Source organism: Polypterus senegalus, chromosome 9, assembly GCF_016835505.1.
Source record: "Polypterus senegalus isolate Bchr_013 chromosome 9, ASM1683550v1, whole genome shotgun sequence".
Classification (NCBI taxonomy): Eukaryota; Metazoa; Chordata; class Cladistia; order Polypteriformes; family Polypteridae; genus Polypterus; species Polypterus senegalus.
The window spans coordinates 165,213,062-165,239,387 of record NC_053162.1 but is presented as its reverse complement, the minus strand read 5'-3'; the positions used below and the strand labels follow the sequence as shown (position 1 = coordinate 165,239,387).

Below are 26,326 nucleotides of genomic sequence, written 5' to 3'. Positions count from 1 at the left end.
CATAAAGCTGGCTTGCACCGGTCTTATAATAAAAACCACGAACGCTATTTAGCAACCGCTAATCACCTCTAAGGTAACGGTTCAGTGCAGTGTTCCAGGCACTTTTGAAGTGAGCGTCGCGTCGCTAAATTGTACTAAAGTGGTTAAATGGCTTAAATGACTGGTTTTATTCGCAATTTCATTGATCTGTAAGACAGAGCCCAGCTACGGATCCGAATCCGAGCCACGGAGCGAGTTAGAGGAGACCACAGACGAGGGATCACTAGTTACATTGTTTTGTCTCTCTTTTTTCTGAAAGAAGTGAAAGCTTTCTCGAGCATCGACAGCGCAGACAGCTGCCCGAAGTAACGCAGTTCCAGTCTGAACGGCACAAAGCGCGTCTCCCACTGACGGCTCGAGTCCTCCGCCAATGGGATTCCGGTAAAGGAGGGCTGATTCCGCTGTTCCAGATTGCAGAGCGTGCATCAGAGTCAGAGAGAGAGAGAGAGAGGGAGTGAGTGAGTGAGAGAGAGAGAGAGAGAGAGAGTGAGAGAGTAATCAATGAAAGCTGAGTATCCCCTGTGCCTCAAGTTGCACTGGATTTAAATCTCCATCACGCAGAATAAGCGTCGGGAACCAGCGGCACCACAGCAACAGAGAGCTCTCATAAATAACCCTTACAGTGAGCAAAGGAAAGACTAAAAAAGACAACGAGAAAGAAAAAGACAAGGAGTGATCATTAGAAAAGAATGTATCACCCAGCCTGCTGCCTCATCCTGTCCGGAGTGTTCGCTCTTCTCCTCTTCCCAGGTATGCCACTCTGTCTTTTTGCTTGTACCGATAAGATGACAATTGAGAAGCGGGGGGGCTTTGTTGACTGTTCGTTGATCTTGGCTGAGCGCTCTTCACGCCGCAACTTTATCAATGCTGCTTTATTGTGCAAGACGGTGGAGACTTGTACGAGAGAGTCAAGCGAGCGAGGGATCGCGTGCCTCTGGGAGAAGTCGCGCGCGGGAGACACCGGAGAGACAACTTCACCACTGTCTTGTCTGTTTTGAGGAGTGACACGGGCATCACTGTAGAATGATGTTCGTATGGTATTCGTTTGAGCTCTGTGGCATGGTTGGAGATGTGCCGTTAAAAGTGTTTTTTTTAACACGGTGTCAGGATGCTATGGCATGAAGTACAATTAGGGTTGGTGGCAGAGAGAGTGTGTGTGCGCGCGCGGTCGCGCAAACGCGTCTTGAAAACTGAACGAAAAAAAAAATGGCTCTAACTCTCCCTCTATACCCTTTTCTATGTGAACATCAAAAGAAAACCTGTTGTTGAAGGGAGTTTTTGTGTCTTATTAACTCAGCGTGACGAATATTGATTCCCAAGCTGTGATTGTCTTCATCCACGTGACCGCGCAGTGCAAATCAAACGGAGGTGTTCTGGGACGCTAGCCATTGATTTCGTTGCCAGGTGATGTCCACCCCAAAAAACAAAACAACAAAAAAAGTTGGAATGTGCGATGAAAGTTTTGAAATTTGAAAGTGACGGTGGGCACAAAACGAAGTGCTCAGGATGATTCAGGTGCCTTTTTCCCTAAACAGAAAGGTGCGAATGGGAAAGCCGATCCACAATAAGTGAGCGAGCGAGGTGTCGCTTGGGTCTGAAAAGCCTGACGTGTATGTCTTTTAAGCTGCAGTCGCATGCGATCTCTGACGAGTCAGGAGGAGAGAGTGTGTAGTTTGTTTGAAATAAAGGGTAAAAAAAATGAAGATGGGGTTTAAACTATAAAATTAGAAGAAAATTTCTAGTTTTATAGGAGAAAATCGGTGGGGTGTGTGTTGCATGCACCAGGGTGTGTCCTTTCTTTGCTCTTGTAGCGCACATACCAAATGGAGTGCAGGTGGAATTTCTAAAGATGTTTATGAAGTTAACCCCACTCCCCAATACAGACACCTAAGGGGTCTTCACAATAAAACCCAAAGAGAACTGAGCAATACGTGACTGGAAAGGTAGCCTGTGGCAATTCTACCCTTGAAGTGATGATGAATATTGTTACTCAATGTTTGGCTGTTGCCCTTCTGCAAGGTGACTTAACAGCATTGCTTAACATTTCTTTTGGAGGACTGGTGGGTGAAGTGATTTGCACTTGCAACCTTAAACCCATCACACCCCAATGCCAGCTTTAGAAAAAGTTTACTAATGTGCTCATTGAGAGGACTTCCTTTTATTTAAGACACAAGAGCTTATTTTCTTTACTTATAAAAATATCTCTGTCAAGTTCTTTAGCATTTTCAGCAGACACACATGTTGGAAAGTAAATCCACAGAAACACCTGCGGGCAGTTTAAGATTAAATGTAGGGTCCTGTCCTTCAGGTGATCACCCTTTAGAATTGGCAGGGGCTTTGAGCGGCTACCATCTGAAATGGAGTGGGGGAGGCTGGGGGTGTGCACTGAGATTTAACTACCAGCCTAGGAGCCACATGTGAATTGTTAAAAGCATCAGTAGGAGGCTCTCGAGTGTCAGGAGTTGACAATCAAACGCTGTACTCAGATGAGCCATAAGACAGCACACCTCCTGCACCTGCTTGTGAATTCTGAGGGTCAGTGCATGGAGGGGACGCTGACTGACATTTGAATGCTGCAGTATCTTTTCAAGAGCGAATCGGTTTATTTTCTTTCCTTTTTTTTTGTTTTCTCTTTGTCATGCTTAGCAGTAAGAATGAAGCATTACTATTATTGGTATACACCCTTTAAAATCAAGGCGCTGGGGTGGTACTATAGGGGAGTCATTTTGTTCCCAAAAATACTATTTGCATGAATGTTCCAGAATAAACATTTTATTTAGATCCATAACAGGCTCGAAACGTTAAATAACCATGACAAGATGGTAAAATATTTTTATGAAATACCAATGGGTCTTGTTTTTTTTTTTTTAGAGGGAGTCCTGCTGCACAGGTCCAGTAACACAGGATAGGCCCAGGTTTTCTTAATGTGTTGGTGTCCTGCAGCCTACCATATACGTTAAAGATTGTATTTTGTTTTGACATATTACATGTTTCTTCAAAGCATAGAAAACCAACTTCATATGTGATTTAGTATAAAAACAAAACCACTTTGAATGAAATGGTGCTTGGTCAAGTAACAGGTCTACGAGGAACCACGCAACCTAGTAAAGAACCATGAAATGCCAGTAAAGAATCAGGATTTTTAATACACACATTAAGGGTTTCATTTGTTTTTCTTTTCAAAGCACAAAGAACCAACTTTATATGCAAAGAACCCTTCCTGGAATGAACAAGAGCCACAAAGTGCCATTAAAGAGCCGTTTTTTTTTAAAAGAGTGTAGGGGAATGTTATCTGATGAACTCCACAAGCCTGACTTCTAATTCTTTCACCACCTTGCTTCTCCAGAAAGGAAGTAGATTCCATTGCATAATACATTTTATTTATATAGTAGCTTTACCATCCAGAAAGTGCTTAATTTTAACTCCTCAGCCTTGAGATATCTAAGCAGCATGTTGAATGTGAAGAGAGGCGTCCGCCAACTGAACCCCACCATGGAGAAGTTGTATTTTAGTGAGAAGTGTTTACCACGCAGCACAGTCCAATTGTTATCATTTTAGTTGCAGGTTTGTCACTGGACTTCCTTTCTGCTACTGCATATGCAATACATCCAGTATGCAGTGATCAGGTTTACCATTTATATGTTTAAGTGTCTGTGAAATGTGATGACAATCTATGCATTTTGTAGTAGCGTGGGAATTAACCTCCATTACAGTGCGAGCCATTGCTGCGTGCAGCCTTACATTCATGTGGGTGTATGTAAGCGGATTGTTTCAAAAGCTTCAATTTTGCAGCCTGATTTCTTCAAGTGTCTCATTTATGCGTAACTGTTCTTAGATAACACTTTAAAGAGAAGGGGAAAAAAAAAATGCCTGTGCTACTTTAAATATATGTAGTAGTTCATCAGTCAAGTACGATCATTTAAAAAAAAAAAATGCTGAAAAAAGTCTGTAAAATAATCAAGCAGTTTGCAGGGCCGGGGTATGCAGTTCTTCCATCATGTGCTTAAATGAAATTGTGCCTTATTTCAGATCAGCATCCTGCTGCAGGTGGTAAATATGGAGCCAAGGAAGTGAAAATATACATACATATAGAATAAGGGGAAAATTGCACTTAAGAGTTTCACACTGCATAATTTACTCCATGACGTAATGCTGCCATGTCGGCACCCAGCTCCAGATTCATCTTCAGATCCCCTCTGTTTTAGCGTTCGAGTTTTATGTGTAAGAAAGCTTACGCATCTGCAGATGGCACCAGTCGTTGCTCTTTAACCCCTTTTGAATACATTGTTCTTCATTCAAACCTGCTCCATCCCATTCAGGGTAATGAGGGTCCCGAGCCGAATGGAGCAAGATTAAGTTCAAGTTAGGTAACCAACGTGGACAGGGTGCCAGGCTACACATACGCTTGAGTAATTTTAAACTACTGGTCAACCCAACTAGCACATCTTTGGGAAATTTGGTGGGGAAAAAAGGTGTTCTTTTTTTGTTGTTTAGTCAAGTCCGACTCTTTGGGATCTGATGGACTTCTGCACATGAGTTGTTTCTATTTTAAACTGCTTCTTGGAGTTCCCTCAATGCCAAATGCATAGCCTCGGTAATGCTCTCGTTCCATCTTCGTCTATGTTCTCCTCTTCTCCTTTTGCCTTCAGTTTTCCCAACATAAGATTCTTCTCCGAGGAATCCTGTCTTCTCGTTATGTGGCCAAATCATTTGAGCTTTTCTATAACAATCAAGCCTTCCAATATGAAGTCTGGTTTTCTTTCTTCAGTTATTGATTTGTTGGATCTTCTTGCTGTCCAAGAAACTCTCAGTAGTCTTCTCCCACATCGAAGTTCAAAATTGTTGATTCTTTTTCCATTTAGCTTTAGCGATAGTCCAACTGTCACAGCCATACCTCAATACTGGAAGCAGCTTGGCTTTAACAATGTGGACCTTTGCTGTACCTGGAGAAAAGCGATTAGGAAAGCCAATCCACAATAAAAGAACGAGCGAGGTGTCATCTGACGAGCGTGTCTTTTAAACGGCAGTCGCATTCAATCTCAGACGAGTGTGTGAAACGAAGAGTAAAACACTGAAGATGGCTTTATACCAGAGGTCCTAAATCACAGTCCTGGAGGGACTGTTTAACCCGGTTGCTTAATTAGAAATAATTTAATTTCATGACTTGTCCATGCTTTGCTTTAACTCTGCCATGCCAGGTAATTCTCATATCCTAGATTTTCTTATCATTTCTAAGGATATCATCCAAAACATCCAACCTTTATCCAATCTGCTATATCCTAACTACAGGGTCAAGGGAGTCAGCAGGAGCCAATCCCAGCCAACACAGGGCACAAGGCAGGAAACAAACCCCTTGGCAGGGCGCACACACACCCACCCACACACTAGGGACAATTTAGAATCGCCAATGTACCTAACCTGCATGTCTTTGGACTGTGGGAGGAAATCCACGAAGACAACATGCAAACTCCACGCAGGGAGGACCTGGGAAGTGAACCCGGGCCTCCTAACTGCGAGGCAGCAGCGATACCCACTGCGCCACCGTGCAGCCCCATCCAAATGATTTGAAGGCTAAAATGGAGGAGTAATTCTCAGTCCTTCACTTTTTTCTCTTCACTTCCCTTCCGTGTACTTAATTAAATCCAATAGTGCACAATAAATACACACACACACACACACACACACACAGGTGTAAATGGAAACAAGCTAAATGGAGAAAGGCTGCTCTCTTTTGTCGTTTGCATGTTATTGCTAATTAGAAGCAATTAAAAACCAAGAATACAAGACTAAAATAAGCAGCAATGGTTCAAAATCTTAACAAGCAAGACAAATAAAACAAAGCAGAAGTGTCACTTGAGCAATAAGTGCTTCTTATTAAGCAATTGGGTTGGAGCAAAAACCTGCAGCCACTGCGACCCTCCAGGACCGTGATTGAGGACCCCTGCTTTAGACAATAAAATATAAGCAAAGGTTTCATTGTATTGCAGAAAACCAGTGGTATGTATTGCATACACCAGGGTGTGCCCTTTCTTTCCACTCTTGTAGCGCAGATAGCAAATGAGGTGCTAGATAGATAGATAGATAGATAGATACTTTATTAATCTAAAGGGGAAATTCACATAATCCAGCAGCAGTATACTGATACAAAGAAACAATATTAAATTAAATAGTAATAAAAATGAAAAAAATTAAAATAAAATTAATGTTAGCATTTACTCCCCCGGGTGGAATTGAAGAGTCGCATAGTGTGGGGGAGGAACGATCTCCTCAGTCTGTCAGTGGAAGAGGACAGTGACAAAAGTCTGTCACTGAAGCTACTCCTCTGTCTGGAGATGACACTGTTCAGTGGATGCAGTGGATTCTCCATGATTGACAGGAGTTTGCTTAGTGCCCGTCGCTCTGCCACAGATGTTAAACTGTCCAGCTTTATTCCTACAATAGAGCCTGCCTTCTTAACAAGTTTGTCCAGGCGTGAGGTGTCTTTCATCTTTATGCTGCCACCCCAGCACACCACCGCGTAGAAGAGGGCACTCGCCACAACCGTCTGGTAGAACATTTGCAGCATCTTATTGCAGATGTTGAAGGATGCCAACCTTCTCAGAAAGTATAGTCTGCTCTGACCTTTCTTACATAGAGCATCAGTATTGGCAGTCCAGTCCAATTTGTCATCCAGCTGCACTCCCAGGTATTTATAGGTCTGTACCCTCTGCACACAGTCACCTCTGATGATCACAGGGTCCATGAGGGGCCTAGGCCTCCTAAAATCCACCACCAGCTCCTTGGTCTTGCTGGTGTTAAGGTGTAAGTGGTTTGAGTCGCACCATTTAACAAAGTCTTTGATTAACTTTCTGTACTCCTCCTCCTGCCCACTCCTGATGCAGCCCACAATAGCAGTGTCATCAGCGAACTTTTGCACGTGGCAGGACGCCGAGTCATATTGGAAGTCTGATGTATATAGATTGAACAGGACCGGAGAAAGTGCAGTCCCCTGCGGTGCCCCGTATTGCTGCACACAATGTCAGACCTGCAGTTCCCAAGACGCACATATTGAGGTCTGTCTGTAAGATAGTCCACAATCCATGCCACAAGGTGTGAGTCTACTCCCATCTCAGTCAGCTTGTCTCTAAGGAGCAGAGGTTGGATGGTGTTGAAGGCGCTAGAGAAGTCCAAAAACATCATTCTTACAGCACCACTGCCTCTGTCCAGGTGGAAGAGGGATCGATGAAGCATATAGATGATGGCATCCTCCGCTCCCACCTTCTCCTGGTATGCGAACTGCAGAGGGTCGAGGGCGTGGCGGACCTGTGGCCTCAGGTGGAGAAGCAGCAGCCGCTCCATGGTCTTCATCAGATGTGACGTCAGAGCAACAGGCCGGAAGTCATTCAGCTCACTAGGACGTGATACCTTTGGGACAGGAGTAATACAAGATGTTTTCCAAAGCCTTGGGACTCTCCCCTGTTCCAGGCTCAGGTTGAATTGCTGGTGGAATTTATAAAGATGTTCAAAAAGTTAACCCCACTCACCAATACAAACACCTTAGGGGTCTTCAAAATAAACCCAGAGAACTGAGCAATAAGTGAGTGGGACCGTAGCCCCTGGCAATTCTACCCTTGCTGTGATAATGAATATTTGGCTGACGCCCTTATGAAAGGTGACTTACAAGTCTGGTTAGATACCATTGGTTAACATTTCTTTTGGAGGACTGGCGGTTGAGGTGACTTGTTAGGATTTGAACCCGCAACCTCAAAGCCTTAACCACTACACCCCAATGCCAGCTTTAAAAAAGTTCACTAATGTGCTTATTGGGATGATTTCCGTTTATTTAAGATGCAAGAGCTCATTTTCTTTACTTCTAAACATGTCTCTGTCAAGTTTTCTAGTATTTTCAGCAGACACACGTGCTGGAATGTAAATCCAAACAAACACCTGAGGGGAGTTTAAGATTAAAGGTAGGGTCCTGTCCTTCAGGTGACCATCCTTTAGATTTGTAGAAAATGATTCTTTAAAGGCAGGGGCTCTGGAAAGTCCACCGAGCAGCTGCCATCTGAATTGTGGGAGTTTGCACTGACTACCAGCCTAGGAGCCACATGTGAATTGTTAAAAGCATCAGTAGGAGGCTCTCGAGTGTCAGGAGTTGACAATCAAACGCTTTACTCAGATGAGCCATAAGAGGGCACACCTCCTGCACCTGCTTGCGAAATCTGAGGGTCAATGCATGGAGGGGACGCTGACTGACATTTGTATGCTTCAGCATCTTCTCAAGAGCGAATTGGCTCACTTTCTTTTTTTTCTCTCTCAATGAAGCACTAATATTATTAGTATTCACCCTTAAAAATTCCATGTGAATACGGGGTTTGGGGGTGTACTCTGAGATTTAACTACCAGCCTAACAGCCACGTGTGAATTGTAAAAAAGATCAGTAGGAGGCTCTCGAGTGTCAGTAGTTGACAATCAAATGGTTTAGTCAGATGAGCCATAATGTCATACAAACTCGTAAAGACTTGAATCTTGGACACACAATGTGTCAGGCAGCAATGCCACCTATTGCATAATTTGGAATAAAATAACACCAGCTTCCAAATTGGTAACATGCTCAGACCACCCTACTATGAATCACCATATTTAATATGTGGGTCTATGTGCCAAACAAGCCAGAGGGGCTAAATGGTCTCCCAATATGTGTGTGTGTATAAAATTATATTTCTATAATTTTTTTTTTTTGTGTGTGTGTGTGGTGTGTTTTTTTTCATTCTACAGTGCTCTGTGATCAAAGACCCATGATTAAAGAAAATTGTGCTGAGACGGAGTACACTCAACTTCAGCCCCCCTCCCCTCCATCCCCGACATCTCATTAGTAATCTATAGCAAGTAATAATAACACATAGTATAACACATAGAAAATGATGGCTGAGACATCCACCTGCCCCATCCTTGCAGGAGCACGAGAAAGCAATAGAGAAGTGGATGATTCAATGGCCCTTCTCAATACAATCTTTGTTTTTTTTCCCAGTTTACACCTGTGTAAGGAGTTTAATGCATCTTTGAACACTGTTATTTTGTTATGCCTTTATCCATGGGAATTTACAAGCCCAGAGTATATTTCCTTTTTGTTTTTCTGTATAAACTCTGAAGCATGACAGTTTAAGTGACTCAATGTTCACACAAAGGGGCAGAGATGGGGACTGAACCAGCAACCTAAAGGTTTAAAGTCCACATCCTTAACCATTACAGCATGCTGCCTCTTAAAACATAACAATTTTACAAATCCAAATTAACTGTTCACTCTGAGGACCTCCGATTAGCTGTTGGTCAAGTTGTACCATGCAGTTTTGAAGCCATTGTGGTATTTGATTTGATCACATAGTAGGATGCTTTGGGAGTTTATTAAATACTAGCTGTCTCCCATGGCCCTGCCAACGCAGTAGTGAAACAGGAAAAACTTTAAAAAAACATCCATCCATCCATTTTCTAACCTATTGAATCTGAACACAGGGTCATGGGGGGTCTGCTGGAGCCAATCCCAGCCAACACAGGGCGCAAGGCAGGAACCAATCCCAGGCAGGGTGTCAACCCACCGCAGGACACAAACACCCACACCAACACACCAAGCACACACTAGGGAAAATCAATTAAAAAAAACAAAACATTCTGGCCAAGTGGAAGGCAGACACGCACCAACGTCAAATATTGGCACTGTATCTGATCATGTTCAGCTCTGACAGGAAAATGTCCCCTACATGGGGAGAAAAGCACATGGCTATGATAACTCTGGCAATCGGCAGCTACCCTCTAAAACAAACGTAGGTCTGGTCTCTCTCTCTCTCTCTCTCTCTCTCTCTCTCTCTCTCTCAAAAACATCAAGCGTTACACCTTAACAACCTGTAGATGATAATGTCTGCTGAACAAACTGGTATCGCTAGCTAAGCGGAGGCAAGGTGCGCTCCAACATGTGGTGAGACGTAGAGCGACTTGAACGGAGGCTGGCACATTATTGTGGAGGGCCCTCATCAGCCTTCAGCCTCTCTCTGTCTCTCAGATTTGCACAAATAAATTGTTACCGCAAGCAAACTATGATACTTAGTGTGAGGAGAGAAGTCGCAAAATCAACCGGAAGGTTGAAGCAAATTCTAGAAAAAACCCAATCTAAATCCGTTAAATAATCCTCTCATGAAAAGCAGACAGACATATAGACAGACGGACGTTGGATTTTAGTTATATAAATATAGATAGAGACAGATATACAGTGTGTGTGTGTGTGTGTATGTGTGTATGTGTGTATATATACACACACACTCACACACAGTGGATACGGAAAGTATTCAGACCCCCTTCAATTTTTTACTTTTTGTTATATTGCAGCCATTTGCTAAAATCATTTAAATTAATTTTTTCCTCTTCTATCTTGGTCTCATCAGACTAGAGAATCTTATTTCTCACCATCTCAGAGTCCTTCAGGTGTCTTTTAGCAATCTCCAAGATAGAACTTTTTGGCCTTAATTCTAAGCGGTATGTGTGGAGACAGCCAGGCACTGCTCATGACTTGTCCAATACAGTCCCCACAGTGAAGCATGGCGGTGGCAGCATCATGCTGTGGGGGTGTTTTTCAGCTGCAGGGACAGGACGACTGGTTGCAATCGAGGGAAAGATGAATGCAGCCAAGTACAGGGATATCCTGGACAAAAACCTTCTCCAGAGTGCTAAGGACCTCAGACTGGGCCGAAGGTTTACCTTCCAACAAGACGACGACCCTAAGCACACAGCTAAAATAACGAAGGAGTGGCTTCACAACAGCTCGGTGACTGTTCTTGAATGGCCCAGCCAGAGCCATGACTTAAACCCAATTGAGCATTTCTGGAGAGACCTAAAAATGGTTGTCCACCAACGTTTACCATCCAACCTGACAGAACTGGAGAGGATCTTCAAGGAGGAATGGCAGAGGATCCTCAAATCCAGGTGTGAAAAACTTTCCCAAGAAGACTCATGGCTGTATTAGCTCAAAAGGGTGCTTCTACTAAATACTGAGCAAAGGGTCAGAATACTTAGGACCATGTGATATTTCAGTTTTTCTTTTTTAATAAATCTGCAACAATTTCAAAAATTCATTTTTTTTGTCTGTCAATATGGGGTGCTGTGTGTACATTAATGAGGGAAAAATTAATTTAAATAATTTTAGCAAATGGCTGCAATATAACAGAGTGAAAAATTGAAGGGGGTCTGAATACCTTCCATACCCACTGTGTGTATGTGTGTGTGTGTGTATGTGTATGTATATGTATATGTATATGTATATGTATATGTATATATATATATATATATATATATATATATATATATATATATATATATATATATATATATATATATAATATAGACAGAGAGATTGTGTGTGTGTGTGTAGAATAGCTTCTGGGCCAACCTTGGTCTCCGCCAGGGGGCATCTTAAGCCTCCTAGAACCTGGACACAGTTACTTCCGCCACACTCTGCAAGATGGCGGAGGAACCTGCCAGGGACACCTGGAGTGCTTCCGGTGCAAAGGGCAGCACTTCCGCCACACCAGGAAGTGCTGCCGGAAGTTCATCATCAGCCACCTGGAGCACATCCAGGCGGGAATAAAAGGCGCCGCCTTCCAGCAATCTGGGAGCTAGAGTCGGGAGTGGGAGCAGGACAAAGCTCCCAGGAGGAGATTGCCGGCGAAGGATTAAGTTCATTGTGGGTGATTATTGCTGTGTGCTTTGTGTCGTGTTTGGGACCGTGTTTATTTGATGTTAAATAAACGTGTGACTTTTATAAAGATGTGGTCTCCGACTGGTGGTGTCTGGGCAAGTCTCACAATGGCGCCTGAACAGGGACCTTCTGCCTGTTCCAAGGCAGAGGACCCCAAAAATAAATTTTTTGTGAGCTGCCCGGTACCCCAGTCGGCCATACACACGTCCTGCAGGGAGACGGTCCGCACACGCACCGTCGAAGATTCTCCAGAGGGCTATCTTCCACCCAAGGGGACTGAGGAATGCCAGCCAAGGAGAAGGGTATTCCCCTGGGTTTGTCGTCGCTGGAGGGACTGCAGTAGGCACCACCACTGACGGGTCCGGAAGAGGTTGCCTGGACTCATGTCACTGTCTGTCTGTGTGCATATCTGGTCCGCGAAGCTGGGATGGCATCGCTAGAGGAAGGGGAGGATCCACCACATCTCCAGCAGCTGAGGCAGAGGGACGGCAGCGAGAGTTGCAGTTCCCTTGGGAGAGGCAAGATTGCCGAAGACCGGAAGTTCCGCCCCGTGACAGGCGAGGGATTGGACGGTGTGTGTCGTGTTCCCGTCAATGATTGGTTGAAGATGGGGTAGGCGAACATCCATCTCGAGCAAGGGGAGGAACCGGTCAATCCCGCAAGAAAGCTCCAGAAAACGCAGCCGGTGGAATGGTAAGTCCTTCATTGGCTGTTGATTATTTTCTACCTGCAGGTCCTGACATGTCGGAGAGGATGCTTCGATTAAGGAGGATGGTTAAGCAGGTAGAACATGACTTCCGAGTTTGCATAGACGAGCTGAGCTGGGTGGAAGGGTGGCAACGTGTCTGGGAGTGGAGGATTGATTTATTGTGTAGTATTTGTGATTTATGAGTATTGTGGTGGAGAGTGTGCTTTGTGCACTGTGGAAGAGTAATAAAGTCGATTTGAGGACTTTTACCTGGTGTCTGGAGTCGTGGACAGGGGTTCAAGGGAGCAAGAGTGCCCCCTATCTACCACAATATATATATATGTATGTATGTATGATACTATATAATATATATATATAATAGAGAGATTAGCTACATTACCTGTCAAAGACTGGAAACAGAATTAAAAGAAGGAAAGACAATTAAACTCTTGCCCTACATGTATCTTCAGTGCCTTTCCTCAGTATCCTCGTGTGTCTGAACCTCACTCAAGCATATTCTCGTAAAGTTTTCTTTTCTGTCTCGGTCATTTCAAGGTGCCTTTCTTGCCTCCTGTCTGATTTTTACACTTCCCATCTTTGAAGACGACTCTGAGTGTCTTCTATGCCTTTACTCTTCCTTGTGTTTCTCACACTTTCTCTTACTGTTTCAATCATGTCCCTAAAGTCAAACTGACCAATTGGACACACAGATCTTCGCATTTTTTTTTCTTATAGTAGCTGTATGTTGTGTTTGGGATAAAAAAAAAAAATAACAACCGAAAGACTCCCTAGCAGTTTTGTGAACTTGGAGAGGCGTCAACTGTCTCTTAAGAATGACCCAGGGCAGAGGACATGGCGCCACCTGTGCTTGCTGCCCTACTGGCTTTCCTTAGAAGACCCTGGCGATACCATATCTTAGCCGCAGCACTGGCATATGAGTCCTATTAATCTTTTGTCTCGAGAAAATACCTCCAGATATACAATATTTTTTGTGAAAACTTATATTTTGCTTGCAAGTTGTTTGAGCTGCAGCATTTGCTTCCTTGCTTCCACGTTGTGTCTCTTCATGTGTGTCATTAGCACAACGCTGTTGTTGCAGAGTGGCGTTTGCTGCACACACGTCTTTCGTAGTGAGAAGTGAGGTGCAGGCATGTGCCATCTAGTGGTTGAGCGTAAGCCTGCAGCACAGGTCTTTCGTTTATATACTGTACGTCTAATAGTAGCCTTAACCTTGACAATTGTTAAAGGTATCTAGATGAATTACAGGGACAGCATAACCTAACTAAACAAGTTGTGAATGTTATGCTCCTTTAGTCAAACTTTTTTTTCATTTCTTTACATAATAACATTAATATACAAATGAGAGAAGAACATTCAGTCTGTCATGCTTGCTTGTTTAGCTAATAGCTAAGCACTCCTAATGTCACATCCTGAAGCTTCTGCTTGAAACAACTTCAGTCCTAATTACACTTTTATTTAATTTCCGCTGGTGCTGTCCAGTACGTGATTTGCTGTTCATTTGAAAGAATTCTGCTGGATCTACTTTATCAACGCTTTTCAGAATTTTGGAGACTTCTCTTCGATCCTCACAAAGTCTCGTCTGATTGAGACTGTGTTCCTGAGGGCAAATCATTCTTAAAGGAATATTCCACCCCAAAGTTAAATATTCATTCAATGTGTTACTTCATATGAAATAATTACTGAGAATAATTTTTAATCTCTAGATTTTTTTTCTTGATAGAATAGGTGTCTTTGGTGACCACAGAAGAAGGTATCAAAAAGCCCATTAAAAAAAAAAAAAATCTTATGCATTATGTAATTTTGCATGGCAAGGCATCCAGCCCTTTGCTCACAACACCCCAAACGCTTGTATTTTTACTAATGGATTATTTAATAAACCAGTTCTGGAAAACTCTCTCGTGAACAGATGTGAGTGAGCATTTGAATTGTAGACCCGACACCCCAGCTCATTCATTGGTCAGGAGTCCAGGCCAGTAGCAGTTTATTAACTGGCTAACTTTGCACTTCATATGCACTGAGAGACGTACAGAACTAAAGATTAAATTTAAAGAAAAGAGAATGAAAACCTCATCAGGATGCGAATGTGCCTCGAGCTTGTGCATATTAGGGATTCTTTAACAAGCAGAAGGTCGATTCAGAAACTGCTGCTGAGTGGTCCCGAGGTACTCCAGTTGTGGGTATGAATGTAAATGTAATGATCGGAGGTGGGTTTACATTTCAATCGCTTGTTTGTCCAAGCACTCATGAGTGTATTTTCATGAGATGGTTTATTATTATTATTATTATTATTATTATATGATTTTATTCAACTTGCCCTCTCTGTCTTTTACTAAACCGATTTCCTTCAAACTTTGCATGTTTACTGATCTCATGTGATAGTGCAATATTTTGTTTGTTTTGACCCTGGATCTGTACATTAATTAAGTTAAGCTTAAATTCCTCATTTCCACATACTTTTAGCAATTACACATACTGTATATGTAAAGTGCTTTTAGCCAACACACATATACGTGATTAATTAGCGGTGTTGGTCAAGTGGTTAGCGCTTTGGACTTACAATCAAGTGGTTTGTCAAATTACTAACCCTAACCCTAAGCAGCACTAGTTAAGTGGTAAGCGTGTTGGACGTTTCATCGAAGGTTCGAGACCACTGTTCACAAACTAATTCTTTTTTTTTTTTAATTTTACCAATTCTTCATCATTTATATAGACACTAGGCTTACCCGCCTTTTAAGACGACCGACTTTTAAGTTGACCACTTCTTAAGGCAATTCAATCTGTAGATCAATTTGATATTTTATACAAACTCATTAATTTGGTTATATTGCATTTGAGCGGTATTATTTTAATACTCATAGTTTCTGTTATTTTTGTGATGAAATTTAAACTTTTTTTCTATATTGAGGTCGCCCTTTTGAACCCCCCTAATATTTACTACGCGGTGAGGCATTTGTACTCTATTAACATTAATTATTTCCATAGACATAATTTTGTCTATTTTTCCAGCGCATCGCGCACAAAAGCAAGGGAACGATGGGAGCACCAGAACTCTGCTCACATCATGTCGCCTCGTACCGCAAGCTGCAAGTAGTAAGTCTGTGATAAGCAGAATACCGCTACGCTTTCCACTCACGGGACGGAAGGACAATCCCGACCGCTTTTATATAGTAAGAAAGAAGAAGAAGAAGATATCGCACAGTCTGGAGTGCATTGCAAAATGGACGGGCGTGTGTGAAACTCCGTGCTACTCGCACAGTCTGGAGTAGAAAATCATCTTTTATCTGGAAAAACGAAACTACAAATCCCATCGTGCATTGCAAAATGGACGGGGCGTGTGTGAAACTCCGCGCCTGCATAGCACTCACGGGACGGAAGGACAATCCTGACCGCTTTTATATAGAAAGATTTGGTGAAATATTCTTTTCAGTGATTTGGCGATTTATTTTTCTCAGTGGATAAAGTGTTAACTTTTCTAAGAAAGATTGAAGGTTCGATTCTCCAATAGACACGCACATTTCTAGTATATGTAAGGTTTCACCGTGGTTAGGATTTTCTGAAGTGAGAAATTAACCTGAATGAATGTTGTTACGTAGGCTAAGATCGTAGGTTCAATTTTACTCTGTCATTAATGTTATTTCTGAGTAATCCCCTTCTCGCCTAAGTCAGTTTTTGTAACGTGCTGAGGACTGTGTGACATTAGGGTGGATAAAAAAAAAAAATCATTTTTAGGCAACATGATTTTGTTCATAAATGCACTAAAAAAGTAAACCTTTTTTTTTCTGGTACTATTGTTTTTTGTATTATGATTTTTGTCACTGGCAGTTTAAATAGCTTTAGAGTGGTGTTGTCCCACTCTGCAGGACATTTGCTTGGCCTTTTGAATCAGGGATTTAATAGATATTTAGCTATTTTATTTTACCAAGGTGTGCGCTGCTAGCTGTACTTTCGAGGGTTACGCTGCAGTCAGAAAGAGCGGCTACTCTGGTAGGGGAGCTGACACTGGAGGTCTCTGCTGAATGTGTCCCTACTTCTGTAGGCACATCTGGTGGGTGAGGCTTGATTTAGCAGTGTAAGAATATGCTGTACAAGCAGTTCTGTATAGTTTTGTCGTGGTGCATCCCATGAAAGGTGCTATATAAAGTAAAATTTTTTTTTTTGACTGTTCCCTGTACTCTATTCCATTTATTACTAATCCCCTTATATTGTGTGTTTCTTGTTTACTATTTGAGCTATGTTGGCAAGATGCTCTAGTGCAGGGGTCTCCCAGTCCAGTCCTGGAGAGCTACTGTGGCTGCAGGTTTTCATTCTAACCCTTTTCTTAATTAGTGACCAGTTTTTGCTGCTAATTAACTATTTCCCTTTATTTTAATTGACTTTTCTTGAGGCTCTAACCACTGAATTGATTCTTTTTTTCCTTAAACGGCACCTAAAAATAAATTTGATGTGAAGTGAGCCAATAGATGACCAACTAAGTGGGGCCTCAAACTCCAACCAACTTCACTTCATTCAGTTTCTTAATTTGAAGCCAGTTCTCGTTACTAATTAAACTCGTTGTTTAATTCCATGGGACACATTCTGCCATGGCAGACATTTCCAAAACTGTTGATTTTCTTTCTTAAGAGCGCTGTCCAAATATGTTGTGGACCTGAGCAGATCAACATTACTGAGACCTTCACCTTTCTTTATTTTCAGTAATTGTGTGATGGACGCAGCTTGTTGTTTATGTGTTGGTACATTTTGTGTCTTAATATTGTTTGATTGCTAATTAAGGAAAAAAGAAATAATGAAGTCGCCTGAGTCTTAAGTTGTGCATCAATTAAAATTAAGGCAAAGAGTTAATTAGCAGCAGAATCTGGTCACTAATTAGAAATGGGTTAGAATGAAAACCTGCAGCCACAGTAGCTCTCCAGGTCTGGAGTTGGAGACCCCTTCTCTAGTGCTTAGCACAGCTGCCACATGGATTCTGTATCCAGTGTTTGAACCTCATCGATTGATCAATCAATCAACATTTATTTATATAGCACATATTCATACAAAAAAATGTAGCTCAAAGTGCTTTACAAAATGAATAGAAAAATAGAAGACACAATAAAAAATAAACATAAGTCAACATTAATTAACATAGAATAAGTAAGGTCCGATGGCCAGGGTGGACAGAAAAAACAAAAAAAAAACTCCAAAGCTGGAGAAAAAAAATAAAATCTGTAGGGGTTACAGACCAAGAGACCGCCCAGTCCCCTCTGGGCAATCTACCTAACATAAGTCAAACAGTCCTCTTTGTATTTAGGGTTTTCATGGAAGGACCTGATGATGGTGGTCACGTAGACTTCTGGCTTTCAGTCCATCAATGTTGGTGCATCATGATGCTTTGAGTAGGTGGTGGTGGCGCAGGCCGCCACCACAAAGAAACCGGAAAAAGAAACAGAAGAGAGAGTTGGGGTCAGTATGGATTTTAGAGCCACTATGAATAGTTATTATGAAGAATTGAACATACAGAGTATCAGTATTAAGTTAAAGTGAAGTTATGAGAAGGCCATGTTAAAGTAATGCGTTTTCAGCAGTGTTTTAAAGTGCTCTACTGTATTTGCCTGGCGAATTCCTATTGGCATTCCCCTCTTAATGTTGTCGTAGAGTTTACGTGTTCTCCTTGAGTCTGCATGCATTTTATTGACTTAACTGGTGGTTCCAAACTGAACATGTGTGCTTGACTGGTGTCCCATCCCGTGTTTGGTCCTGCCTTGCTCTGAACCTTTAGTTTAAGATCCATCCATCCATTATCCAGCCTGCTATATCCTAACTACAGGATCACAGGAGGTCTGCTGTAGCCAATCCCAGCCAACACAGGGAGCAAGGCAGGAAACAAACCCCGGACGGGGTGCCAGCCCACCGCATGGCGCGCACACACACACATACACAAAACACACACCAAGCTCACACTAGGGACAATTTAGAATTGCCAATGCACCTAACCTGCATGCCTTTGGACTGGGGGAGGAAACCGGAGTACCCAGAGGAAACCCACGCAGACACGGGGAGAACATGCAGACTCCACGCAGGGAGGACCCAAGAAGTGAACCGGGTCTCCTAACTGCGAGGCAGCAGCGCTACCACTGCAACACCGTGCTGCCCTAGTTTAAGATGTTTTTCATTTAAATATCTATGTATTTATGCATCTGTTTGTTTTAATTCTAAAAGAGGGCTCTTTTTTAGACCAGTGTATGTATTTTTCAAGTGTACTCAATGCTTTGTAATATTTGTTCTTCAAAAACATTTATTATTTGGCTACCTGTGAATGGCGCTATATAAACATGTAATTAATGATTGATTGATTGATAATCACTATTTTAATTTTCCCCTTATAATGTTGGCAACAAAGTTTTTAACATTTACTGTCGTTGCGACTGCAGAGTTTACATCCCACCATATTCAAGCTTCTGTAATAATTTGTGTTGACATGTTAAACATAATAAATGTCTGTTACTTACCATAGGTGGAGGACTTTACAGACCAGGGTTCAGATCTTGGACTGGTTGACTGTGTGTGTGTGGGGTTTGCAGGTTCTCCTTCACTCTGTTCGGTTTTTTTCTGCATATACTTTTTTTCCCCCCTCTCTGTGTGTTTGGCTTATTAGTGACTGTAAATGGATACGAGTTTGAGTGCCAAGCAATTCATAGACTCCTTATCCTCAGATACTTCCTGCCTTGCATTTGATGTGGCTGATAAGAGGCTGCAGCTCACTGTGACTCCAACCTGAAATGCACAGACAAATTGGCACTAATTCTGGGGTAATTGGCCTCTTTGAGATGCCAAGAGGACCCTGAATGGGACAATATTGTCAATCGATGCCCCTGATTTATCAGTCACCGCAAGAGTACAGAAATGGGCAATGAAGCCGTCATACAGTGAAATATGCTGATGTCAAGATGGATAAGCAATGGATGCTGTTGGCTGTTTGGGAATTCTGACAACATTGTGTGGAGAGCTGGAAGCAAATCCTGAGCAGAGGCTCAGATCCAGGATGTTTTTGGGATTCATTTTCCGCTGTGGGCATCTGAAAATGTGCCACAACCAGCTGTAAGCTCCAGCAGTGAGATGAAAGCCAAATTGTGTGAGGTGGTATACTCCGGTCATAGTGCTGGCTGTTTAGGTTCCCTGCATGGCTGAAGTCTGTTTAAAATGAATGGTTTTCTCCAAGAAAATGTGACTTTTGATTTATTTGATGAAACATAGCTTTGGATATATGTGGAGCAGCTCCCATCATACAGGGATGACTTGATCTAATGTCTGGACATATCATGTCTTATACTACACATAATTAACTGTACAAAATAATTATACCATATGTCAATTCCTGTTTGGATTTTGCATGCTTTCCCTATGTTTGGGTAGGTTTTTCTTTCCAGATACTTTACTTTTCATCCTGCATCACAGAGTAGTACAATGGAGACCAACTGAAGGCTCTTAATTGGCTCATCATGAGCAAGTGTAAGTTTGTGTGTGTGTGTGTGTGTGTTTCTCCTGTGATGGAATGGCGGCCCATCCAAGATTGATTCCTATCTTACCCCCAATACTGGAGAGATGGCCTCCAACCCTGTAAATCTGATCTTTTATTAAGTAGGGTAGATTCATTTTAGTAGTGGCACCAACTTACACATGCAGCTATCAATAGGGGTGTTTGTACAAAGAATGACTTCCATTAGCCCAGTAACAGTTATTAAGTTGAAACAGGACAGCATTCATCTATCCACTCATTCTTCTTTTTTTATTATTTTTATCTTCCCCTTTCACTGTTGATATCCATCCATCCATTGTCCATCCAACCGCTATATCCTAACTACAGGGTCACGGGTGGTCTGCTGGAGCCAATCCCAGCCAACACTGGGCACAAGGCAGGAAACAAACTTTGGGCAGGGCACACAAACACACACCAAGCTCACACTAGGGACAATTTAGAATTGCCAATGCACCTAACCTGCATGTCTTTGGACTGTGGGAGGAAACCGGAGCACCCGGAGGAAACCCACACAGACACGGGGAGAACATGCAGACTCCACTCAGGGAGGACCCGGGAAGCAATCCCAGGTCTCCTAACTGCAAGGCAGCAGCGCTACCCACCGCGCCACCCCCACAATTGATATAAAAGTCAAAATGATGATAAAAAAATGTAACATTACCTGTGGTTGTTCTACAACTTCTGACTCCAGCATGTTCATTGCCTATTTAGTGTTTGCTTGACTAATCTTGGGAGGTCCAATGGTCCACATGTTGCCAGTCATCCAGCCCGAAGAGTTTACATATAGCAGCAGGTTGCCATGACCCTTGTGCTGCTGGAGTTGTCTTTCTTATTATAACATAATCAGCTTCTGTTATTTGCGTCACAATTAGCAGATGTTGCTGCTCCTCTTTTTCTTTCTGCCGTGTCACCATCTCAATTAGTTGTCTATGCAGTTTGCTATAGAAAAGACGCAACCCTGATAACTTTGCAAATGTTGCCACCAGCCACTTTTTTTTTTTTGTTTGTTACACCAGCACATATCAAGCTTTCAGTTAAGACTAAGGTCAAGGGTCTAGCCATAAGGGTTTGCGAGTAATCACATGACGGACAGACACAACTCTTAGAAGACATATTTGCATGTGTGTATGTATATCGGGCTCCCCAACTCCAGTCCTGGAGGGCCACAGAGGCTGCAGGTTTTCATTCTAACCCTTGTCTTAATTAGTGAGCTGCTTTTGCTGATAATTAACTTCTTTTGAATTCATAAGACATGCAGGTTAGGTAGATTGGCGATTCTAAATTGGCCCTAGTGTGTGCTTGGTGTGTGGGTGTGTTTGTGTGTGTCCTGCAGTGGGTTGGCACCCTGCCCAGGATTGGTTCCTGCCTTGTGCCCTGTGTTGGCTGGGATTGGCTTCAGCAGACCCCCGTGACCCTGTATTCGGATTCAGCGGGTTAGAAAATGGATGGATGGATGACTTGTTCATGCTCCAACTGACCAATCTACTGTGTAAATTTAGTTCATACCCGAGCCACTGTGAGCATGAAATGAGAGGACGGGTATCCCCCAGGATGTGTGTGTGCCATTGCCACGTTCAGCTTTTCCGTGGAGATTAACAATCGCTTTAGTTGCATTCTGTCGCATTGTGGCCATTTGGTGTGAATCTGTTCCTCTGAGCATCTTGGCAAGCCTCACTAAAGCCGAAAAGAGCTTCTCTGTGTTCTTCCTATCACTCCTTGATTTTTCTTCTCCACTTCTCATCATTTTTGAGGCTGCCCCTTAAGGTGCCCAGCACGTGAACGGCAAACTGTGTTGGTTTTTTGTCATGTAGCTTGCATTTCAAAACCAGTTGGTGTGTCCCATCCTGCTTGTACCCTGAGAAGGGTTTGAACCCAGCATTTGAAAAATGGAATGCTGGCTTATTAGATTTGCCTTTTTCACACTGTTGGGTGGAAAAATGTCCCAAGCGTTCATCTTATCCTTTAGATGGTTTATTTTATAAAGCCAGAGCCGAAGAGAGCAGTGAAAGATGGAGATGCTGCACACGTTGGCTCTTTTTAGCCCAACACCTTCACTTTCTTTAGAAGTTTTCAAATTAGAGGAGGCTGGCTGGCACATGGGTGCCATCACAGAAAGCGGGGCACATGCAAACAAGGCTGATGATGTCCATGTCAGAGCAAATCATCCATCTAGTCAGTGAGTATTGGGAACCAAGTAATAAATTTAACAGTTGGATTGTGGGCAGCAGGCAGTTGCCACACAAACTGCCGTGAACCTCTCCATGGAGGTGCTGCCAGTTTATATCTTGGCCAGTGCTGGCGAGCCTGTCGCCCTTTCTTTGATCATCTGCTCTGGTCATGCCAGCTTTAGTATTTGCTACGGGAGGAACAGCAGCAGCGAATGCTCCTGAGCAGACCCTTGTCAGGAGGGTCAGATGGACTAATTGGAGTGACCAGGCTTGTGTGCCTTTTAGTTGTGAAACGTGAGAAGGTTCTTCACAAGCAGTGATGAGCGACACAGGCAGGTTTTGATCTCTACACAGTTTTTTGCTAAACTGACAGTGAAATTCATTTTGCAGGTGAATTCACAATTGCAAAACTCGCTAAAGAGACTCTTGGGGGTTTTAAAGTGTTTTTATGGAGGCTGGAAAATGAGGAATACTGCTCCCTGAAGTCTCATTCACACTGTTGTGTTTACCTGTGTTCTTTTCTGCAGCCATGTAATAATGCATGTAATCCATAGCGCGCTGGTGTATTTAAACTTCTCATCCACATCACCATGGAGGAGTGCAGTGTTTGTTTTTAAAAACAATGTGACAAGCTGTATAATTTCCACATGAAGATGCAATAAAATGCACGTTCATACACATTACTGGGTTTTCTCGACAGGAAAGCCTGGTGCACAAAATGTCACCACTGCCAGCCCCCCTATGCCTCTATTATGTACTACTTGGAACTGCTTTATCCTAACTGAGCACACATACACTTTCAATCAACCCCATAAACACTAGCTAGAGTTGAAGTCAAACGTTTCCATACACTTAGGGTGAATTCTTTAAAACTCCCTTTATAATGCCTCCACAGATTTTTTACTAACAAACTATAAATCTGGCATGTCGTTAAAGATATCTGCTTTGTCCTGGTAAAAGTAATTTTTTCCAACAATGTTCACAGATAGAGAGAAAGGGGAGAGCCAAGAGTCTGGGCAAACAAAATAAAGGTCAATGATTCTTACTGGCTGTGAAGAAGGACGTCTGTCTAATGCAAATATGGCCACGTTGATATCCAATAAGATTCCAGTCCCTGATAACATCTATGCCAAACGGTGCTGGAAGAGAGGACCTTGAACCTCCGTCTCTGGATCTTGGTCCTGATAATACAGGAGTTGGGTTGTGTCCACTTGAAGTCTGAAGGTAACCACAAAATGTTCTGCCTCAATCTGAATATTAGGCCATCGTGTAATGTTCTGATGATCCCCCCAATAAGATGGGGTTGAGGAGATCTGGTTTTATGGATTGTATTTTTTTTGTGTGTCTGGACTATTTTGGTTGTATTTATTGTTTTTTGATTTCTTTAGTGATGTCATTGTGGCACCATTTTGTGAATATATTTTCATGTTGTGGGGTGAGTGCGGCAGTGTGCTCTAATCGCCGCATGCTCCCAACCTAACCCTAACCTAATGATAATGTTGGTAATGACAGCTGCTCTTGCAGGTCACATGTCCTGATGACATCACAATGTATTACAAAGGTGTTCATTTAAGATAGTGACACTGGTAAATGGACGTCTAAGTTTTTCTAGATAAATGGTGAAATGATATGTTTTAGCCAACAGTTTTGCTCTCCCTTCTTGTCTGAGTTTTGATTTTTGCAGCTGGTTTTGACCTTTCACTATTTCCCTGACCATTTTATTGCCTTCATATCCCTCTTCATATGCAGTTTCCGTCCTTCTGGGCAAACATGTCCATTGTGCTCATAACAGCAGGAGGTGGGTTGAGTAAAATGACCAATAAAATTTGATTTTAACAATGTTAAGACTTCCAAATCCTTCACATTGAAGAAAGGCTGAGATCATATATGTTAATGGTATGAAGATAAAAGCCAAATAAATAAATAACTGTGCACATGAGGAAGAAGTGAATCATAGGTGATAAGCAAAAGTCTAGTGTAACACACACACTCATGGGAGGCAGCTAAAGGGCTTGATTAGTGACAGTTCCATGTCTGATCAGGGGGTGGTGAGGGGCACTGACTTTCTCTCTCTGTCTTCTGCAGACCATTTACAGGAAATTCTACAAGGTTCAAGTGCCCGCGATGATGTCACTTCTGGTTCTGGAGACCATGATGTTGTCACTTCCAGTTCTGGATGATGCCACTTCCTGTCCAGACCTTTTAAAGCCGCCATCTTTGCCACATATCATCAGTTCTGTTTTGAACTTTGAACATGACACAACTCCACAAAATCCAACTCTTTTGCAGCCAGGGCGTAATATATAGGTGGCTGACCCAAACTTTTTTATGTCTCCTGTCCGTTTATGTGACACAAGTTAGACGATTAGTGTTTTGCTGAAGTAGAATGATTTTTATTTCGAGATTGGAACATGAAACGTTACAGCCAATGAGAAATTTATCTTTTGTCAAGCCAGAGAAATGCAAGACAAGAATCACAGTCATAAAACAGAAAGTAAGTTGGAACATGGAGAACGAAAATACTAAGAAGCGTACATTATGACTTGAGCTTTATCCAAACATGGATATCAAAAAGGCACATGATATGACCCTTTATAGGATCTTGATGATGATCTCACACAAGCATGTTCCCAGTGAATTCTGGGAAGTTACCTCCACAATAATTGGCACAAATATCACCAAGATGGCGGCACCCATCAATATTCAAAATGGCGTCACAATAAGATCTTAAAAAATATAAATATTTCATTCATATTCCTTGGCCTCGGAAAACCCATAATAGCTTCCAAAATCCTCAGAAAGTTGCCAAAAAACAATAAATGACATCAGTGACAATAACCAAAGGAGCACACAGGTCAGAACTAACAAGAGCAACAATCATGAGACGTCTTGGTTCTCAACAGGCAAAAGAAAGTTGTAAATTCTGAAAAGAAGGATTGTCAAAACTGAAATGAAGTCTGGCACTAAACATTTAGAGCTTCTTTTTGAAACCTTGACAAATGCTAAGGTTTTTTTTTTTTTCCCCAGAGATTTGTCCACCAAAGAATGCTGATCACACTGATTGTTGTCAACGAAACAAAATTTCAGATTCATAACTACTTTTGAGTCGGGTTTTGAATATCCTTAAAGTCCTAATCTCTAACCCAACCCACACTACTTGGTCACTTGTTCCAGGTGTCAATAGCTCTCTTTGTGAAGAAAAACTCCCTAATGTTGGTTGGAAATATGTTAATTGTAAATTTCGCACAATGTCCCTGTGTTCTTGTTGAACTTGCTGTAGTAATTTCCTTCATAACTTTAAACACTTCATTCATGTCACCACTTGCTCTTCTTTTGCTTAAACTGAAAAAAAACTTTTCTCACTGCCTAAAGTTCTGATATCCTCCCAGTTGCTCTTCTCTGGACCTTTTCTAGTGCTGTTATGTCCGTTTTGTAGCCTGGAGACCAAAACTGCACCCAGTCCTCCAGACGAGGCCTCACCAGTGTGTTATAAAGCTCAGCAGAACCTCCTGTGACTTGTACTCCATACATCAAGGCGCTGTATAACCTGACATTCTGTTGGCCTTCTTAATGGCTTCTGAACACTGTTAGGAAGTTCATAATGTCAAATTCACTATAACTCCTAGATCCCTTTCATAAAGTGTACTTTCAATTTCCAGACCTTCCATTGTGTATTCAAGCCTAACATTGTTAATTCTTATGTATAATACTTCACATTTACTGATATTAAATTTAATCTGCCACAAAGCTGCCCAAGCCTGTATGCTGTCCAAGTCCTTCTGTAATGGTTCAATGAATTGTAGAATATGTGCCAGCCCACCTACTTTGGTATTATCTGCAAACCTAACCAGATTTATCCACCAGGGGATTGCCGATCATACGGATTGTTGTCAACAAAACAAAATTGCAGAATCATAACATTTTATTGTACTCTGGTTTCCTCTCACAGTCCAAAGACATGCAGGTTAGGTGCATTGGCGATCCTGAATTGTCCTTATTGTGTGCTTGGGGTGTGTGTGTGTGCCCTGCCCGGGGTTTGTTTCCTGTCTTGCGCCCTGTGTTGGTTGGGATTGGCTCCAGCAGACCCCCCGAGACCCTGTAGTTAGGATACAGCAGGTTGGATAATGGATGGATAGATGGATAACAGTCAGTAGGGCACACAAGTAGAAAGT

At 42.3% G+C, this 26,326-nt stretch overlaps 1 protein-coding gene across 2 annotated transcripts in view; it reads left to right on the top strand.

Annotated features, from left to right (window-relative positions):
* The first annotated feature begins 407 nt into the window (after window positions 1–407).
* Window positions 408–26,326, top strand: part of LOC120535929 (opioid-binding protein/cell adhesion molecule homolog) — a 2,184,266-nt gene continuing 2,158,347 nt past the window's right edge. Inside the window, exon 1 of one of the 2 annotated variants that reach the window (XM_039764123.1) lies at window positions 408–789. In XM_039764123.1, coding sequence (XP_039620057.1) covers window positions 729–789 — 61 coding nt within the window. In that variant the 5' untranslated portion in view covers window positions 408–728. The remainder of the gene's footprint in view (window positions 790–26,326) is intronic. The other variant, XM_039764122.1, reaches the window with a different exon arrangement.